At 46.4% G+C, this 17,328-nt stretch overlaps 1 protein-coding gene across 4 annotated transcripts in view; it reads right to left on the reverse strand.

The window, feature by feature from the left end:
- LUC7L (LUC7 like) overlaps positions 1-17,328 on the reverse strand; it is a 43,228-nt gene that overhangs the window by 23,115 nt on the left and 2,785 nt on the right. For all 4 annotated transcript variants that reach the window (XM_007979801.3, XM_007979790.3, XM_007979808.3 and 1 more), the window contains one exon: positions 9,816-9,914. In XM_007979801.3, the coding sequence (XP_007977992.3) occupies positions 9,816-9,914 (99 nt within the window). The remainder of the gene's footprint in view (positions 1-9,815; positions 9,915-17,328) is intronic.

Consider the following 17,328-nt stretch of genomic DNA (forward strand, 5'->3'; position numbering starts at 1 on the left):
TCCCTTCAAAGTGTTTCTCAACTTTAGCCTGTCTCTTAAAAAAGCAGATTTAAATGATTAAAAAAAGACATTCAATTCCAAAAATTCTCCTGCCTCAGCCTCCCGGGCAGCTGGGACTACAGGCACCCGCCACCTTGCCCGGCTAGTTTTTTTGTATTTTTTTTTAGCAGAGATGGGGTTTCACCGTGTTTGCCAGGATGGTCTCCATCTCCGGACCTCGTGATCCGCCCGTCTCGGCCATGTGTAACTTTTTCAGACCTTAATTAAATATGATTAATATTCCTGTTTGACAGTTTACAAGTTGAGAAACGGTTTATTTATCAACTACTTTGTAACAAATATAGCATACATCCTTTCCTAGGCAACTTCCAGATAAAACAAATCAAGGCCAAAACAAGTCAGGCTGAGGCTGAATCAGGCTGGAAGGAGTCAATGATGAGCAGAGGGAGCGTATCTTCTCCCAGGAAAAACTACTGAGTTCTGGGAGGATCCCGGGTAGAAATGTGCCAGGAGTTCCATCCATCAAGCTTAAGGTGATGGTCCAGGCAGAAAATAAAGGCTCACAATTGTCCTTTTTGGAAGGTGAGGGGGAGACACAGTCTCACCTTGTCACCCAGGCTGGAGTGTAGTGGTACCATCTGAGCCCACTGCAACCTCTGCCTCCCAGGCTCAAGCAGTTCCCCTGCCTCAGCACCCCAAGTAGCTGGGATTGCAGGCGCACGCCACCACACCCGGCTAATTTTATTTTTGTATTTTTATTAGAGATGGGTTATCACCATGTTGGTCAGACTGGTCTTGAACTCCTGACCTCAGGCAATCCGCCCGCCTCGGCCTCCCAAAGTGCTGAGATTACAGGCATGAGCCGCCGCACCCGGCCAGAAATCTTTTTTTTTTTTGAGACCGAGTCTCGCACTGTTTCCTGGACTGGAGTGCAGTGGCGCAATCATCTTGGCTCACTGCAACCTCTGCCTCCCGAGTTCAAGCGATTTTCCTGCCTCACCCTCCAAAGCAGCTGGGACTACAGATGACGCCATCATGCCCGGCTAATGTTTTCTATTTTTAGTACAGATGGGGTTTCACTATCCTGGCCAGGAAGGTCTCCATCTTCTGACCTTGTGATCCGCCCACCTCAGCCTCCCAAAGTGCTGGGATTACAGGCGTGAGCCACTGCACCTGGCATGAGTTGAAATTTTTTTTTTTTTTTTGAGACGGAGTCTCGCTCTGTCACCCAGGCTGGAGTGCAGTGGTGCAATCTCTGCTCACTGCAAGCTCCGCCTCCCGGGTTCATGCCATTCTCCTGCTTCAGCCTCCCAAGTAGCTGGGACTACAGGCACCCGCTACCACACCCGGCTAATTTTTGTATTTTTAGTAGAGACGGGGTTTCACCGTGTTTGCCAGGATGGTCTTGATCTCCTGATCTCATGATCCGCCCGCCTCAGCCTCCCAAAGTGCTGGGATTACAGGCGTGTGCCACCGCGCCCAGCTGAGATGAAATCTTTATAGCTTTGTATTTTTTGTCTGTGTTTTGTGTTCTCATAAGCAATTTTTTTATTTTGAAACGGAGTCTCGCTCTGTTGCCCAGGCTAGAGCGCAATGGCACGATCTCGGTTCACTGCAACCTCTGCCTCCTGGGTTCAAGCTATTCTCCTGCCTCAGCTTCCTGAGAAGCTGGGATTACAGGCACATGCCACCACACCTAGCTAATTTTTGTATTTTTAGTAGAGACATTGTTTCACCACGTTGGTCAGGCTGGTATCCTGACCTCATGATCCACCTGCCTCAGCCTCCCGAAGTGCTAGGATTACAGGTGTGAGCCACACTGCGCCCTGCCTATCATAAGCAATTGAAGTCATGAGATAAGTTTCACAAACATTAGTATGAAGGGCAGAGTCTATCATATAGGTTCATTATCATTTACTCTTTCATTTCTTGCGCATTTATCTTGGATCCAAATTTCAATCTCATATACAATTTTGTCATAAATATCATTTATTCATTGATTTATTTATCTGAGACAGACTCTTGTTCTGTTCTCCAGGCTGGGGCACAGTGAGTGGTGCAATCACAGCTCACTTCAGCCTTGATCTTCTGGACTCAACTGATCCTCCAGCCTCAGCCCCTCGAGTAGCTGGGACTACAATTGCAGGCCACCTCGTCTGGCTAATTTTTTTGGTATTTTCTGTAGAGACAGGGTTTGTCATGTTGACCAGGTTAGTCTCCAACTGGGCTCGTGCAACCCACCCGCCCCAGTCTCCCAAAGCGCTGGGATTACAGGTATGGATCACTGTACCTGGCCCACAAACATCTTTACCATATCTGTGTTTGTATGTATTTTCAATTACTTTCTTAGGATAGAGATTTGTAGAAATAAGTCACAAAGCAGAGGTACTTTTAGGCCAGGCGTGGTGGCTTGTGACTGTAATCCCAGAACTTAGAAGACTGGAGTAGGAGAACAGCTTGAGGCCAGGAGTTGGAGGCTACCATGAGCTATGATCATGCCACTGCAATCCAGCCTGGGCAGAACCAGATCCTACCTCAATAGTTGTATTACATCTTTTTGTCCCCCTTAAAATAAGTTATAATAAACATCTCTTCTCTGCATTCATTTTCACATATCCTTAAGATACATTTCCAACAGTGGAATTCTTTTTGTTGTTGTTGTTGTTGTTGTTGTTGTTGTTGTTGAGACAGAGTCTCGCTTTGTCACCCAGGCTGGAGTGCAGTGGCCGGATCTCAGCTCACTGCAAGCTCCGCCTCCCGGGTTCACGCCATTCTCCTGCCTCAGCCTCCCGAGTAGCTGGGACTACAGACGCCCGCCACCTCGCCCAGCTAGGTTTTTGTATTTTTTAGTAGAGACGGGGTTTCACTGTGTTAGCCAGGATGGTCTCGATCTCCTGACCTTGTGATCCGCCCGTCTCGGCCTCCCAAAGTGCTGGGATTACAGGCTTGAGCCACCGTGCCTGGCCCCAACAGTGGAATTCTGGAACAAAATGTTTAAAACACCAACAGTAGGCCAGGTGCAGTGGATCACTCCTGTAATCCCAACACTTTGGGAGGCTGAGGCAGGCGAATCATGAGGTCAGGAGCTAGAGACCATCCTGGCTAACACAGTGGAACCCTGTGTACTGAAAATACAAAAAACTGGGCCTGGCACGGTGGCTCACGCCTGTAATCCCAGCACTTTGGGAGGCCAAGGCGGATGGATCACAAGGTCAGGAGTTTGAGACCAGCCTGACCAGCATGGTAAAACCCTGTCTCTACAAAAAACACAAAAAATTAGCCGGGCATGGTGGCGCATACCTGTAATCCCAGCTACTTGGGAGGCTGAGGTAGGACAGTCACTAGAACCCGGCAGACGGAGGTTGCAGTGAGCTGAGATCATTGCACCATTGCACTCTAGCCTGGGTGACAAAAGCGAAACTCCATCTCAAAAAAAAAAGAAAAAAAAAAGAAAATACAAAAAATTGGCCGGGTATGGTGACATGCACCTGCAGTCCCAGCTACTCATGAGGCTGAGGCAGGAAAATCGCTTGAACTGGGGAGCAGAGGTTCCAGTGAGCCGAGATCATGCCACTGTACTCCAGTCTGTGCGACACAGTGAGACACTGTCTCAAAAAAACAAACAAAACAAAACAAAACAAAACAAAAACACCAGCAGTGCCTTGACAGACGACTGTCCCACAACACTGCTGCTCCACCACACCCAGCTTAATTTTTAATTTTTTTTTCCTAGAAACATGTTCTTCAGGCTAAACTCCTGGACTCAAGTGATCCTTCACTTTCGGCCTTCGAAAGTGACGGGATTACAAGCAGGAGCCACCTTGCCTGCCCAGCACGGTTTACTCTCTCCCGACCTCAGGTGATCTGCCTGCCTCAGCCAACCAAAGTGCTTGGGTAACAGGCGTGAGCCACTATGCCCGGCCCTGGTTTACTTTTAATTCTTTGAGGGAGGAGGACCTTTTCCTTTTCCACGTTTATAGACACTCCCTATCAAATTGTTTATTTTATTTTTTTGAGACAGAGTCTTGCTCTGTTGTCCAGGCTGGAGTGCAGTTGCACAATTTAAGCTCACTACAACCTCTGCCTCTTGGGTTCAAACGATTCTCCTCCCTCAGCCTCCCAAGTAGCTGGGACTATAGGTGCCCGCCACCATGCCTGGCTGATTTTTGTATTTTCAGTAGACACGGTTTTGTACCATATTGGCCAGGCTGGTCTTGAACTCCTGACCTTGTGATCTGCCCACCTCGACCTCCCAAAGTGCTGAGATTATAGGCGTGAGCCACCTTGACTGACCTAAATATTTTAATATGAGCCCCCTGAAAGGTCAAAAATCACTTTTAGGGAGTGGGAGATGGCGGCAGTTTTCAGGGAGTAACTCTTGTATATTGTACATTTTCACGTAGTACAAAAAGGTCACTGATCTGTTTCAGCCCTCTAACCCACTCTCTCAAGGCGAGAATGTTCATAATCCCTTAGGTTGCTCTAAAACTTCTCTGCACACATAAACAGGTCAACAAGTATACGGCACCCACCCTTTTAAAAAAAACACCCCATGGCCGGTGCAGTGGCTCACTCCTGTAATCCCAGCACTTTGGGAGGCAGAGGCGGGTGGATCACTTGAGGTCAGGAGTTCAAGACCATCCCAGCTAACATGGTGAAACTCCATTTCTTCTAAAAATACAAAAATTAGCTGGGTGTGGTAGCTCATGCCTGAGGCAGGAGAATCACTTGAACCCGGGAGGCAGACGTTACTGTGACCTGAGATCGCACCACTGCACTCCAGCCTGGGTGACAAAAAAAGACTCCACCTCAAAACAAACAAACAAACAAAACAAAACCACCCCCAAGAAAACATCACATCACACTTTGCTTTGCTTTTCCTCTTAACTAACCTACCTCGGAGATAAGCTCCCATCAGCACTAACCTACCTCAGTCCCTTTTCTCAGCTATGTGTCCTTCCACTGTAAGAAAAGGCTATGATTAGACCAGCTCCTCATAGAAGTTTCAGTTCCTGCCTTCTGAGGTTATAATGGTGCATGAATATTCGACAGTAAATTTATCTTTGTGCATATGCAAGTGTACCAAATACCCTCCCAGAATTGGCAATGCTGAGATGTGCTTTTATTGACTGATCGACTGATTGACTGAGACAGGATCTCACTCTGTCGCCCAGGCTGGAGTGTAGTGCTGTGATGACAGCTCAATGCAGCCTCGACTTCCCAGGCTCCAGCAATCCTCCTACCTAAACCTCCCAAATAGCTGGGACTAAAGGCACATGCCACCACGCCTAGCAAACTCTGGCATTTTTTTGTAGAGATGGGATTTCCCCATGTTGCCCAGGCTGGTCTCGAACTCCTGGGCTCAAACAATCCGCCTGCCTCAGCCTCCCAAAGTGTTGGGATCACAGGTGTGAGCCACCACGCCCGGCCAAGGCTACTATTTTAAATAGAATTTTTTTTTTTTTTTGAGACAGACTTTCACTCTGTCACCCAAGCAGAATAAAGTACAATGGTGTGATCTCAGCTCACTGCAACCTCCACCACCCGAGTTCAAGTCATTCTCTTGCCTCAGCCTCCCGAGTAGTTGGGATTACAGGAGCACATTACCACGCCCAACTAATTTCTGCATTTTTAGTAGAGGCGGGGTTTCACCATGTTGGACATGTTGGTCTTGAACTCCCGGCCTCAGGTGATCCACCCACCTGAGCCTTCCAAATTGCTGGAATTACAGCTGTGAGCCACCGCACACAGACCAAGAATTTATTCTTTATTGGGAACTGCATTCCTGTATCAAATGAAACATCTCACGTAACCCCAAAATATACACACCTATTATGTAGCCACAACAAATTTTTAAAATAGGCTGGGCACAGTGGCTCACAACTGTAATCTCAACACTTTGGGAGGCTGAGGCGGATGGATCACCTGTGGTCAGGAGTTCGAGACCAGCCTGGCCAACAAGGCAAACCCCATCTCTACTAAAGATACAAAAATTAGCCAGCCGTAGCGATGCGCACCTGTAGTTCCAGCCACTCAGGAGGCTGAGGCAGGAGAATCACTTGAAACCAGGAGGCAGAGGTTGCAGAGGGCCGAGATCACGCCACTGCACTCTAGCCTGGGCGACAAGAGCGAGACTCCGTCTCAAAAAAAAAAAATAATGATAATAATTTTTTGTTAATAAATAAATAGAACTTACTCGAGGCCAGGTGCAGTGGCTCAGGCCTGTAATCTCAACACTTTGGTAGGCCAAGGCAGGTGGGATCACCTGAGGTCAGGAGTTTGAGACCAGCCTGGTCAAGATGGTGAAACCCCATCTCTACTAAAAATACAAAAATTAGCTGGGCATGGTGGCGGGTGCCTGTAATCACAGCTACCTGGGAGGCTGAGGCATAAGAGGTGGAGGTTGCAGCAATCTGAGATCGCGCCACTGCACTCCAGCCTGGGCGACAAGAGCAAAATTACATCTCAAAAAAAAAAAAAAAAAATTAGCCAGGCATGGTGGCAAGCGCCTGTAATCCCAGGTATCCAGGAGGCAGAGGCAGGAGAATCGCTTGAACCCAGGAGGTGGAGTTTACAGTGAGCCGAGATCATGCCACGGCACTCCAGCCGAGGTAACAAAAGTCTGACACTCCGTCTCAAAAAAAAAAAAAAAAAAAAAGAATTTACTCTAAACTGTATTGACATCTGGTAATGCAAGGGGATGGACACTTTCCCTTGGGTTTTATGTTTTTCACTGGCTCCCTCATCCCACACTCACTTCCTTCAAGAACCAGAAAGGCATCAAACCCCTCTACTCACCTCTGGTCATACTAGTGATGGATGATTAGGTGATTAAAAAATAATTAAAATTGAGTGACTTTAAATCATGTATTCTTATCCTTACCAGCCATGGTGTAATCATGCCTGTAAACCCAGTATTTTGGGTGGCTGAGGTGGGTGGATCACCTGAGGTCAAGAGTTCGAGACGAGCCTGGCCAACATGGTGAAACCACAACTCCACTAAAAATACAAAAATAAGCCAGGTGTGGTGGTGGGCACTTGTAATCCCAGCTACTTGGGAGGCTGAGGCAGGAGAATTGCTTGAACCTAGGAGGTGGAGGCTGCAGTGAGTCGAGATTGCACCACTGCACTCCCGCCTGGGTGACATAGTGAGACTCGGCCTCCAAAAAAATCGAAAAAAAAAAAAATCATGTATTATTGATGGAGGCAGGAAAGAACACTGATTTTAAAGAGTAAAAAAATACCATGTATTACAATAGTCTGTGGCCCAGCAAAAAAATCACAGTACCTAAACAGATATGCAGCTTGTCTGTGTTATCAAAATTTCATAGTGACGGCAAGGTGAGGGGTAAAATGGGACAATTAGAATAAAAGTCTAGGGCAGGCATGGTGGCTCATGGCTGTAATCCCAGCACTTTGGGAGCCCGAGGTGGGTGGATCACAAGGTCAGGAGTTTGAGACCAGACCGGCCAATATGGTGAAACCCTGTCTCTACTAAAAATACAAAACAACTAGCTGGGCATGGTGGTGTATGCCTTAGTCCCAGCTACTCAGGAGGCTGAGGCAGGAGAATCGCTTAAACCCAGGAGGTGGAGGTTGCAGAGTCAAGACTGCGCCATTGTATTCCAGCTTGGGCAACAGAGGGAGACTCTGTCTCAAAACAACAGAAAAAAATGTCTAAAAAGGCTCCACTGGGGGCAACAACGAAAAAAAGCTGAAAAATGCTGCTCTCAATGGATGTACTAGCCAGACACAGTGGCTCGCACCTGAAATCCCAAAACCTGTGAGAGGCCGAGGTAGCAGGATCGCTTGAGGGCAGAAGCTTGAGACCAGCCCGGGCAACATAGTAAGATCCTGTCTCTACCAAAAAAAAAAAAAAAAGAAGAAGAAGAAGAAGAAAAATAGCTGGGTGTGGTGGTACACACCTGTATCCCCAACTACTCAGGAGCCTGAGGCAGGAGTATCACTGAGCCCGAGAGGCCAAGGTTACAGCAAGCCATGATCACGCCACTGCCCTCCAGCCTGGGTGACAGAACAAGACCCTGTCTCAAAAATAAATAGGCCAGGCGCGGTGGCCCACGACTGTAATCCTGGCACTTTGGGAGGCTGAGGTGGGTGGATTACAAGGTCAGGAGATCGAGACCAGCCTGGCTAACAGAGTGAAACCCCGTCTCAACTAAAAATACAAAAAACTAGCCAAGTGTGGTGGCGGGCGCCTGTAATCCCAGCTACTCAGGAGGCTGAGGCAGGAGAACGGCGTGAACCCGGGAGGCGGGGCTTGCAGTGACCCATGAAGGCGCCACTGCACTCCAGCCTGGGGCACAGAGCGAGACTCTGTCTCAAAAAAACAAACAAACAAACAAAGAAAATCAGCTGGGCATGGTGGCACGTGCCTGTAATCTCAGCTACTTGGGAGGCTGAGGCAAGAGAATTGCTTGAACCAGGGAGTCGGAGGTTGCAATGAGCTGAGATGGTGCCACTGCACTCCAGCCTAGTGACAGGGCGAAATTCCATCTCAAAATAAGTAAATAAATAAAAATTAAAATAAATTAAATACATAATTAGCCAGACATGGTCATGTGCATCTGTAGTACTAGTTATTTAGGAGGCTGAGGAAGAAGGATCACCTGAGCCTAGCGATTCACTTACCGTCAGCTATAATCATGCTACTGCACTCCGGCCTGGGCAACAAAATGAAACTCTGTATCAAAAAGAAAAGGAAGCCAGGTGTGGTGGCTCATGCCTGTAATCCCAGCACTTTGGTAGGCTGAGGCAGGCGGATCCCCTGAGGTCGAGAGTTCGATACCAGTCTGACCAACATGGAAAAACTCCAACTCTACTAAAAAATACAAAATCAGCCGGGCATGGTGGCTCATGCCTGTATTCCCAGCTACTCGGGAGGCTGAGGCAGGAGAATTGCTTGAACCTGGGGAACCTGGGAGGAGGAGGTTGTAGTGAGCTAAGATCACGCCATTGCTTTCCAGCCTGGGCAACAAGAGCAAAACTCCATCTCAAAAAAAAAAAAAAAGAAAAAAAAAAGCATTTACTAACGCAGATAAAATAACACAACTACTGAATACTAAAAAATGCAAATTAAAAACAGAAAGAAATACCATTTTACAACCACTAAACTGCAAAAATTAAATAGTCTGATAATACAAAGTGTTGGTGAGCGTGTAGACACTGCTATGGGACTTCACCACATAGAAACAAGACGACATGAGAAAACTGTCCTGTGAGGATGAATATGGGTATCCCCTACAAACCAGCAATCCCCCTCCCAGGAATATACCCAAGATAAATCCTTATCTGCGCGACAAGGGAGTTATGCAAAAATATCCAGCGTCTGCAATAGCAAAACTAGAATCAATCTAAATGTCTACGAATAAAGGAAGGATCGTTTGAGGATTATTCAAGCAGCAGTGAAAACAAACAATATGCAACAACCTGGGTAAACAGAAACATAACACTGAACCAAAAAAATCTAATTTTAAAGACTCTCTATACTATGAAACCATTTTCATAAAGCTCAAAACTAAGCAAAAAAAACATTGTTCAAGGACTCATAAAAATGTCATTAAAATATTTTTTAAAAGCAACAAAATGAGATAACACATATTATCCTTTAGAATAGTGATAGGACGGTGGACACAAGATTAAGCATTACTGGCTGTATTCCAGCTCTCAGCTCGAGTGGCAGGATAACAATCAACTACTTTATTTTGCTTCATAAACTTACGTATGTTACATTTTTCTTGTTAGTTCAATATTGGGTTCTTCACAGTAGTAATAAATCAACATCAAATAAAACTTACATCCAATTCAAAAAACAGGTCTCTTTCTTTACTTGCAATCTCATAATCTGCTCGGAGGGCCAAGTCGTGGATTTTGGTACATTCTCCTAAATCCATGCGCTGTGGGAAAAAACCAAAAAATTTAGACCTGAGTGCCCACCTACTGTAGAAAGCACATAACAGGACTTGGTATTTCAACTGTCACCAAAATAAATGATCATTTTTTGGAACACTGAAACTGTAATAAGAAAATTAAGAAAGGAGATATGGTTGAGAAACCTCATTTCACTTTTACCATCGTGACTGCATGATACTTGAAACTGATGCATTAAGTGTAAAGTTTCTATTTTAGACTCAGAGACAATTGGACTGCAATCATGACAACTAAATTAATTGGCTTTTGTCGGTCTTTTTTGTTTGTTTTCTGAAGAAGTCTCACTCTGTCACCCAGGTTGGAGTGCAGTGGCACAATCTCGGCTCACTGTAACCTCCACCTCCTGGGTTCAATCAATTCTCCTGCCTCATTCTCCCGAGTAGCTGGGATTACAAGCACACAATAACACATCTAGCTAGTTTTTTTTTTTTTTTTTTTTTTTTGTATTTTCAGTAGAGACAGGGTTTTGCCACGTTGGCCAGGCTGGTCTCGAACTCTTGACCTCAAGTGATACACCCACCTTGGCCTCCCAAAGCACTGGCATTACAGGTGTGAGCCACTGTGCCCGGCCCAGTTTTATTTATGCATCAGTCCAAGGATTCAGTAAATGGTAGCATATGGGGTGGCAGGGATAGCAAAGGGCCAGGGCTGGGTGTGGTGGCTCATGCCTGTAATCCCAGCACTTTAGGAGGGTGAGGCAGGCGGATCACTTGAGGTCAGGAGTTCAAGGTCAGCCTGCCGAATATGATGAAACCCAGTCTCCACTAGAACTACAAAAATTAGCCAGGTGTGATGGCGGGACACCTGTAATTCCCAGCTACTCGGAGAGCTGAGACACAAGAATCGCTTAAACCTAGGAGGTGGAGTTTGCAGTGAGCTGAGACCGTGCCACTGCACTCCAGCCTAGATGATAAAGTGAGACTGTCTCAAAAAAGGGGGAAAAAAAAAAGGAAAGGGCCAGAAAACAGTCTCATTGCAACAAGTTTCTAGGCATCCTGTCTTGCAATCTTGACCACTCGAGACGCTTGATGCCTAAGATGCAGATACAGAGGAAGAAGAAAGAGCGGACAGAAGTTACATTTTCGCAATTACATCACAACCTAACACTTGACTTTGTGTAGCTGATTGTATATCAAAGGGAATAAAGGAGAACAGGCTGGTTAATAGCCAAATAAATATTTTACACATTTTCTCAACCTGGGAAATGACCCTGGACATCTAAGTAAGGACAGATAATTGTCCCACTCAGTTCCTCCATTTGACAAACAAAACGTTTGATTACTAAAACAAAATGATTTATGTTGTCAGTAAGAACAGCATGATATGCTATTATGTGTACCATATGCAGTACGATTAGATAACAGTGTATGATTTTAATCTAAATCCTAAGTATAGGACTTTATGCAGACACCTTCTGCCTCTGGCCATCTACACAGCAACAGTGAGGTTTGTGTGCTGACGATCATGGTGTCAGGTTAGAGTGCACGTTAACAAAACCCAACATCCCAACTAGGAGACACCCCCAGTAGGACAAAAGAACATGTCTACATAATCAGGAAAAAAAAAAAAAAAAAAAAGGGACGTTAGTACCAGTTGCAGTGGCACATGTCTGTAATCCCAACACCTTTGGGAGGGCAAGATGGGAGGATCACTCGAGCCTAAGAGCTTAAGACCAGCCTGGGCAACACAGCGAGACCCTGTCTCTATGAAAAAATTAACAATCAGCTGGGTGTGCTGGTATGTGCCTATAGTCCCAGCTACTTGGGAGACTGAGGTGAGGGAATCGCTTGAGCCTGGGAGGTCAAGGCTTCAGTGAGCTGTGACTGAGTCACTGCACTCCAATCTGAGCAACAGAGACCCCTATCTTTTTAAACTGTTTTTATTTTTGAGATGGAGTTTCACTCCTGTTGTCCAGACTAGAGTGCAATCTTGGCTCACCGCAACCTCTGCGTCCCAGGTTCAAGCGATTCTCCTGCCTCAGCCTCCCAACTGCTGGGATTACAGACATGTGCCACCACGCCTGGCTAATTCTGTATTTTTAGTAGAGACGGGGTTTCTCCATGTTGGTCAGGCTGGTCTCAAACTCCTGACCTCAGGTGATCCACCCACCTCAGCCTCCCAAAGTACTGGGATTACAGGCGTGAGCCACCGCATCCGGCCAAGACCCCATCTTTTTTTTTTTTAAAAAAAAGAAAGGCTTTAAACCTTTAATCCATCTTGAGGGGGAAAAAAATAGAGAGGCTTGCATGTCTGACTCTTGGGATACAGTCTCATAGAAAGCATGTAGCATGCTAGGCCGGGCACGGTCGCTAACGCCTGTAATCCCAGCACTTTGGGAGGCTGAGGCAGGCGAATCACGAGGTCAGGAGATCAAGACCATCCTGGCTAACACAGTGAAACCCCGTCTCTACTACAAATACAAAAAAAAAATTAGCCAGGCGCCTGTAGTCCCAGCTACTCAGGAGGCTGAGGCACGAAAACGGCGTGAACCCGGGAGGCGGAGCTTGCACTGAGTCAAGATCATGCCACTGCACTCCAGCCTAGGCAACAGAGCGAGACTCCATCTCAACAAAATAAAATATAAAATTAAATTAAATTAAATTAAATTAAATTAAATTAAATTAAATTTAAAAAGAAACCACGTGGCATGCCCGTTAACAAAACGTCCTTCAGTATCACCAATAACAAAGCCAACATGGAGGCAGCAGACAACGGGTCTGCCTTGTATGGAGATCTTTATTTTGACAAAACATTGACTTTTCTCCTTTACCATTATTCTGAAGTCAGATGGAACTCAAGTTATGGTCGGTTACACAGAAGACCTAGAGATAGGACAACAGTGGTTCTGGAAACCAGATTTGCAATTAAAATCACTGTCACTGAAAATCTGACAACTTTTACCTCATTCACTCTCTTTTTTCTTTTTTTTTTTTTAAGCAGAGTCTCACTCTGTCACCCAGGCTGGAGTGCAGTGGCACAATCTCAGCTCAATGCAACCTCCACCTCCCAGATTCAAGTGATTTTCCCACCTCAGCCTCCTGAATAGCTAGTACTACAGGGGCGCGCCACGACGCCCAGCTGATTTTTTTGTCTTTTTAGTAGAGATGGGTTTTCACCATATTGGCCAGGCTGGTCTCAAACTGCTGACCTCAAGTGATCCGCCCACCTAGTCCTCCTGAAGTGCTGGGATTACAGGTATGAGCCACAGCACCTGGCCTCATTCACTCTTCTAAGCTCTGGGTGTTGTCCTTTAAAATATATAGTTTCGGGCGGGGCGCAGTGGCTCATGCCTGTAATCCCAGCACTTTGGGAGGCCGAGGCAGGCAGATCACGAGGTCAGGAGATCCAGACCATCCTGGCTAACACGGTGAAACCCCGTCTCTACTAAAACTACAAAACATTAGCCAGGCGTGGTGGTGCGCGCCTGTAGTCCCAGCTATGGAGGCTGAGGTGGGAGAATGGCATGAACCCAGGAGACGGAGCTTGCAGTGAGCCAAGATTGCACCACTGCACTACAGACTGGGCGACGCAGCGAAACTCCGTCTCAAAAAAATAATAATATAAATATATATATAGTTTCAGTGGATCACGAGGTCAGGAGATCGAGACCATCCTGGCTAACAAGGTGAAACCCCGTCTCTACTAAAAATACAAAAAAAAAAAAAAAAAAATGTGCTGGGCACAGTGGCGGGCGCCTGTAGTCCCAGTTACTCGGGAGGCTAAGGCAGGAGAATGGTGTGAACCCGGGAGGCGGAGCTTGCAGTGAGCCGAGATCGCGCCACTGCACTCCAGCCTGAGCGAAAGAGCGAGACTCCATCTCAAAAAACAAATAAAAAAAAAAAATATGTATACAGTTTCCACAAACTAAGCATTGTAGCTGAAAAATGAATGCTAGCTATCAGAAAAAAATGCTTTAAACTAATCAAGGCTTTCTATTCAAAGACAAACTACCACCAAAGGAAGTAGACCCTAAAACCTTAAGTACAACGAAGTATTAAGTGCAAATTGATTTCCATTATAAAAACCTCAACTGTCAAGAAAGATATGATATTACAAAACCTCATGAGGCTGAGCACGGTGGCTCATGCCTATAATCCCAGCACTTTGGGAGGCCATGGCGGGCAGATCACCTGAGGTCAAGAATTTAAGAGCAGCCTGGCCAACACAATGAAACCGCATCTCTACTAAAAATACAAAAAATTAGCTGGACACGGTGGCGGGCACCTGTAATCCCAGCTACTCAGGAGGCTGAGGCAGGAGAGTTGCTTGAAACCAGGAGGCAGAGGCTGCAGTGAGCCAAGATCGCACCATGCACTCCAGCCTGGGCAACAGAGTGAGACTCTATCAAACAAACAAACAAACAAAAACAAAAACCTCGGCCGGGTGCGGTGGCTCAAGCCTGTAATCCCAGCACTTTGGGAGGCCGAGACGGGCGGATCACGAGGTCAGAAGATCGAGACCATCCTGGCTAACACGGTGAAACCCCGTCTCTACTAAAAAATACAAAAAACTAGTCGGGTGAGGTGGCGGGCGCCTGTAGTCCTGTAGTCCCAGCTACTCAGGAGGCTGAGGCAGGAGAATGGCGTAAACCCAGCAGGTGGAGCTTGCAGTCAGCTGAGATCTGGCCACTGCACTCCAGCCTGGGCGACAGAGCGAGACTCCGTCTCAAAAAAAAAAAAAGAAAAAAAAAAGAAAAAAAAAAAACCTCACATGAGGCAAAATTCAGCACTTACTTTTCAATGTGAGAGCTCCCACAACAGTCCCCGCTAAAGCACACTGAGGACAGGCTTGGGTTCTATGGTTACCCTCTTTGGATGTACCTTTTTCAGCTTTGCTAAGGAGGCAGGGAAAAATTAGCCGAGCGTAGTGTTGCACACCTGTAGACCCAGCTACTCAGGAGGCTGAGGCAGAAGAATTGCTTAAACATGGGAGGCAAAGGTCACAGTGAGCCAAGACCGAACCACTGCACTTCAACCTGGGTAACAGAGCAAGACAGTGTCTCCAAAAAAAAACAAAACAGTCAGGCATGGTGGCTAACACCTGTAATCCCAGTACTTTAGGCAGCCAAGCAGGTGGATCACAAGGTCAAGAGATCGAGATCATCCTGGTCAACATGGTGAAATCCCGCTTCTACTAAAAATACAAAAATTAGCCGGGTGTGGCGGCACGTGCCTGTAACCTCAGCTACTCAGGAGGCTGAGGTAGGAGAATCGCTTGAACCCAGGAGGCGGAGGTTGCAATGAGTCAGGATTACTCCACTGCACTCCAGTCTGGCAACAGAGTGATACTCCATCTCAACAACAACAACAACAACAAAAAACCCAGCAAGGATCAATCTCTACAACAAACCCTATCTGAATTTCCAATCCTTATTCCAATTGACCATCAGCAGACTCTGACATTTGTTCATTCACACCTGTGCAAGGCACTGTCTTCACATGCACACAGGTTTCCTGGGTTTCCTCCTCCCTCTCAGGATGCTTCTCCAACCCCTGTTGCTGAGCTGCCCCTGCCCAATTCCAAACACTGGAGTGACAGCCCTCAATCCATGGCTTCTTGGTTCTTATAGGCCTCCATAACCCCTGCCTCCCTCTCGCTGCTAATTCACGCCAGTCCAGAAACATCAGGGGTGTTCCTTCTGTTCCTCTGCACTCTCCACCCAAAGCACCAAATTCCCAAACTTTACATGTGTTCTTTCTCACCATTCAGGTCTCTGCTCACACGTCCCTGAGAGGCCTTTCCTCCTCCCCCAATCTACAACAGCTCATTATCTACTCATTTACTTATTCATCACGCATCCTCTCCCCCTACTAGATGAGACTAAAGACTTTATTGGCACACTATCTCCAGTGCCTGGCACAAAGTAGGTGTCCAATAAGTATCTAGTGAATTCATCTATAACTAACAATAAACATTTGTGTGAAATACCCTCACTCTGGCCAGGCACGGGGGCTCACACCTGTAATCCCAGCACTTTGGGAGACCAAGGTGGGCGGATCACAAGGTCAGGAGTTCCAGACTAGCCTGGCCAATGTGGTGAAACCCCGTATGTACTGAAAATACAAAAATTAGCCGGGTGTGGTGGTGCATGCCTGTAATCCCAGCTACTTGGGAGGCTGAGGCAAGAGAATGGCTTGAACCCGGGAGGCAGAGGTTGCAGTGAGCCATGATCACGCCACTGCACTCCAGGCTGGGCAACAAGAGCAAACTCAAGAAAAAAAAAAGAAGAGGCCGGGCGCGGTGGCTCAAGCCTGTAATCCCAGCACTTTGGGAGGCCGAGACGGGCGGATCACGAGGTCAGGAGATCGAGACCATCCTGGCTAACACGGTGAAACCCCGTCTCTACTAAAAAAATACAAAAAACTAGCCGGGTGTGGTAGCGGCGCCTGTAGTCCCAGCTACTCGGGAGGCTGAGGCAGGAGAATGGCGTAAACCCGGGAGGCGGAGCTTGCAGTGAGCTGAGATCCGGCAACTGCACTCCAGCCTGGGTGACGGAGCCAGACTCCGTCTCAAAAAAAAAAAAAAAAAAAAAAAAGAAGAAGAATCAGAAATCCTCTCACTGAGATTATTTTTCTCACCAGTATTCTACAGCTACGCTACACACACAGGGTCTGGCCGAGGAAAACATGGTTGAAATCTTCCTGAGAGTATACAGCTATCTGCTCTGACTTCTTTCACTATGGGTTTATCAAGAATTCCAAGCTGTGCATCCTATGAAAATATCCTACAGTGAAACTGCCTTTGACGAGTGGAAATCACTAATCTGTATTGACCTCGGTACCCACAGTAATCTGCAGCAAACAGTAACGTTTTCCCACCCCAGGCCAAACAGCAGACAACACCCTGAGGAACAGAGGCACACGGTTTGGCATTCATTTTGCATTTGCTGTCAGAAAAGTCAGATTGAGAAGATTTAACACATCTGAGGGGTTTTCCAGAAGGTGCTCCTCCCTGATAAAAGCAATGATCCATCATGAAGAAAACATCCTCTAACACATGCACATTTCATCCTTAAAATGAGAGAACAGTTTTTATCCTCTGTGAGGTAGCTGTAAAACCTTAAAATGGGGGTGGTCTCTACAAGACTCCTTTTGTCTCAGTGGCTGAATCATCACAGATAATCCTCCACTATTCAGTCTTTTCAAATTCTTACTTCGAATAAATGCACATTACACAAAGCTAGCATTTATCCGTTTTGTTCATCTGAAGTGACCTTAAAATTTCAGGGGTCTATATTCGTCACATAGCATGTTGATTTCTTGAAAGGGTGGCACAACACAAAACTACAAAATCAATGTATCCTCAACTGATTTTTTAAAAACCAAGTAATTTGGAGAAGAAAATGTACCCTGCTAGATCAAAAGTCTTCCACACATTCAA

This window comes from Chlorocebus sabaeus, chromosome 5 (genome assembly GCF_047675955.1).
Source record: "Chlorocebus sabaeus isolate Y175 chromosome 5, mChlSab1.0.hap1, whole genome shotgun sequence".
Classification (NCBI taxonomy): domain Eukaryota; kingdom Metazoa; phylum Chordata; class Mammalia; order Primates; family Cercopithecidae; genus Chlorocebus; species Chlorocebus sabaeus.